Source organism: Cariama cristata, unplaced genomic scaffold, assembly GCF_000690535.1.
Source record: "Cariama cristata isolate BGI_N322 unplaced genomic scaffold, ASM69053v1 scaffold10792, whole genome shotgun sequence".
In the NCBI taxonomy this organism is placed as follows: domain Eukaryota; kingdom Metazoa; phylum Chordata; class Aves; order Cariamiformes; family Cariamidae; genus Cariama; species Cariama cristata.
Window position 1 is genome coordinate 25,219 of NW_009605650.1, and position 3,686 is coordinate 28,904.

The window sequence follows — 3,686 nt, forward strand, 5'->3', positions numbered from 1 at the left end:
CGGTTCAGCTTTAGCTTTGTTTCTCACACAGCAATTTTATGACTCTCTGGGGTAATAACAGCAAACAGATGTGACAGGTCAGAACAAACCAAAAAAAGGAGGACTTTGTGCCTTGGCCGTACATTTTTTTAACAGCCTTCCCACCCATCTGAAGGAATGGAGATGCTGAAGGGTCCCTTCTCCCCTGTGACAATGACACATGGCAGGCAGGCATGCTCTTTACCTCGGAGGACGGTGAGCTTGGCATGGACGGTGACCTCTCCATGAGGGTTTTGAGCAACACACTCATAAATGTTCTCATCCCGGGGAGTCCGGAGGGGCTGGATCCTCAAAACAGCACCTGCACTTTCATCAAATTCAATTGTCTGGGGATAAAGGGAGAGACACACACATAGTAAGCCGCCTTGGGTTGCAAGCAGAAGGTTCATTCCTGCTTCTAAAGGAGACACCAGCATGTAAACAAGCACACACACTCACAAACACACTTCAGCAGCTGCCCCACAATCCCCTACACATAACCGACACAGTCAACTTGGCTCTTCACTGACCTCAAGGCGACAGACAACTGTCGCATGCCAAACCCTGTCTTTGACCACTGACCCACCTGAACTGCTATGTACATCTCAAACACAATGAAAGAACGAGCCATGGTGATGGTGTGTGTGGGGTGGGTGTTCAGAGTACAACTGTGATGAAGTAGGAGGAAACAGACCAAGTGAAAACAAAATAAAAATGAACCCCCGCCTTGTTCCTCCACCTGCATGGGCAGCTGACACCACAAAGGTCCTCTCAGCACACAGCTGCCTGGCAGGGCTGAGTCCCACAGCAAATTCCACAGGATGACCTCCTAGTCCTTGTTCCTCCTCTTTCATTTCTATCTAAACAATGCCAATTGCTTGGGTCTGTTTGCCAGCAACTGTAACGTTTACTCCACGCTGTCCCAGGGTTAAAATAATGAGCCATGGATGGGTATGAAAGGTGCATTTACAGAGCTGAAGTGCCACCAGCTTAGCTGGGGTCTCTTACGGAAGGAAGAAGGCACTTTATATTATATCCCAGGAGGGGGAAAAAACCAACAAAACAAAAGACAAAACTCCAATAATGTAAGTGAGCCAAGTTCTTTCTTGCTTTGGAACAAACCCAGCTGTTGACATGGCCAAGAGCTTGCAGTTCACTCCTCCTGCTGCTATAACTCTTCCCCTTCCAAACCTCCCTTTATTATCGGGTTTGAGAATGGCCAAAGAAGAGCACTAGCTGCTTTGTGTCAGTCTCTCTCTCTTCATACATACACAGACTTCAATGACATCTCTTACCTCAAATCTCTGAGAGTTCACTTTCTTCCCTTTCTTGTTCCAGGTGACCCGTGGCTTTGGGTCTCCAGTTGCTTGGCATACAAAGGAGGCAACCCCTCCCGACACACCAATTTGGTCCACAGGTTTTTTAATGAATACAGGGGGACCTTTAAGAAGGAAAGAAACATCATGACTAGCACAAGGCAAGACAAACTCTAATAAACACTGTATGTAATTAATAGTAGCATTATCACTGCTATTCTATAATGATCCCAGACAAAATTAAACCTCTTGGCCTTTCAGAAACAAACAGTCTTAACCTCCGTTTTACAGATGAAGAAGCTACAGCATGAAATGATTAAAGGTCTGATCCTACAAAGAGATTTCAATGCGATGATATTGCAAAGCCTCTTTTACTTCTGAAAAGTGGACTTTTAAACTCTTTTGCACAGGCAAAATCGCCCTTGCAAAGCCCATCTAATAATCATCACCAAAAGCTGGTAGAGCTGAAAACAACATCTAGAAACGCTGAACTGCACTCCCCAGATCCTGGCAGGTGACCAAAAGACCAAGGAATGGGGGAGATTTACAGGAACATACTCAAGGCAGGGGTAAAAGGTGGGAGAAGGACCATGAAGTAAACAGAGCAGGAACTTGGCACATAGAGATCTTGAGAATGATGGTGTGAAACAGGCTGATGTTAGCCGCTTTAAGATGCGAAACCTCCTTGGCTTGTAGTACCTCTGTTTTCATCTGCAAATCTCTCCTCTGGCCCTCACCGGTACATTTACACAACAACAGGTATGTCATCCTTTGGAACAGGCAAGCTGGTAGGATACAGCCCAGCAAACGAAAGTCGTGACCATTTCGAAACAATTCAGTTGTCAAGACCAACAGCATGGCAGCCAAGCCTGCAGTCTGCTCCTGCAGTCCCCCCTTCTCCTCTTCTCATGAGACATCCGAGAAAAACAAGGAATTCACACTGCTGAAGGAAGAAGCCAACAGCTTCTCAAACTCCTCTCATAACCAGATGCTCAAAGGTGCAGCGATGCCTGAACAAACACACACAGAGCCTGGGGCTGCATTTTAGCCAGCCTGGACCCAAAGGAACAACACTTGAGCTTGCACCACCTCTCCCTCATCCCCTGGCCACCGATTTCCATCCACGTCTGACTGCCACCGCCTTCAAGAACACCTCTGCAAGGAGGGGAGAGAATGCTGGGATGGGCTTTCTGACCAAGGAAGGTGTCAAGGGTCTTCTCATGAGAGGAAGATGAGGCTAGGAGTGTTCGTGCAGAGCCCATATTGCCTCTGCCCTCAGGGAATCCTCCTTCCCTGCTCTAACCTGCTTTCCCTGCACAGTTTCCTCTCATCTAGTTAGTTTAAAATTTATTGAAATATTTAAATCACAAGGCCACAGCTGTGTTCAAATAAAATCACTCAGATCATAAAGTTGCCGTCTGTTATTCTTGACAAAACTAGACCACATGACTCTGAAATGTGTATATTTATATGTACATACTCAGAGTCTATAAAATAAGATGTAAACAGCCTACCAAAGAGCTTAAGAAGAGGGCAAATGGTAGCTACAGAGAAGTCTCCAGGGTCTTTTAGGGGTCGAAAGACAAAAGGCAGCATTCTCCCCTTCCCTGCCTGGTGTGGCCAGCAGTATATAAATAAAAGCCACTAAGCAAGCTCATGTGATGCAATCAAGCGTTTGTTTCCATGCTGGAGGTAAATACAATTTGCTGGAGCTGTTTATGTCCCACCAAATGCTGTGTGTACAAAGCATCGGATTTATAAATATCCAAATCTATATTTAGAGGTCAGTCTTCTTTGCAATGTTACAGCTAAAGGTTATCAAGCAAGTCCCACTGGAGGTACTGGCACTGGGGAATCTGTCTTCCATCTGAGCAAGGCAAAACCAAAACTTTGCCTCAGGCTAAAATATAAATGCTCACTCTGCCCGCAGCCTGACTTCCTTCCTCTCTTCTCCTCAGTTCAATATCTGAAGAGTTTGCAGAAGTCAATTTTGAAGGTACATCCAGGGCTTTTAAGAACACTTTATTGATGCAAGTTCATTTCCTAAAATAAAAGTCCCTAATAATCCTTAATATCACATATACATTTAAATGGGTGCAAGCAGTATGATGAGAGAACAGCTGAGGAGAAAAATAAGGTTCTATTTCTGTCCTGAAGAAAGGGACGGTGCTCCAAAAAATGGTGAACTTGGAGTCGTTGCTCAGCATCCCTTTCCGGGGAGCTCTGTTGACTGAGTGTGTGGCAGTGGGGACGTCGAGCTGCTCTGGGAACGCTGCTTTCCTGAGCTCACTGCGATGCTGAACTGCCTACGATAAACTCACTCTTAGACAGCAAGAGTCAAAAGAAAAGAAA

The 3,686-nt window shown here is 45.6% G+C and overlaps 1 protein-coding gene across 1 annotated transcript in view; it reads right to left on the bottom strand.

The window, feature by feature from the left end:
* The window catches only part of LOC104158418 (receptor-type tyrosine-protein phosphatase S-like), a gene marked incomplete at both ends in the record, with an annotated part of 19,660 nt that extends 18,201 nt beyond the window's left edge, over nt 1–1,459 (bottom strand). The window contains 2 exons of the mRNA XM_009696069.1: nt 224–365; nt 1,314–1,459. Coding sequence (XP_009694371.1) covers nt 224–365; nt 1,314–1,459 — 288 coding nt within the window. The remainder of the gene's footprint in view (nt 1–223; nt 366–1,313) is intronic.
* Nucleotides 1,460–3,686: the final 2,227 nt, after the last annotated feature.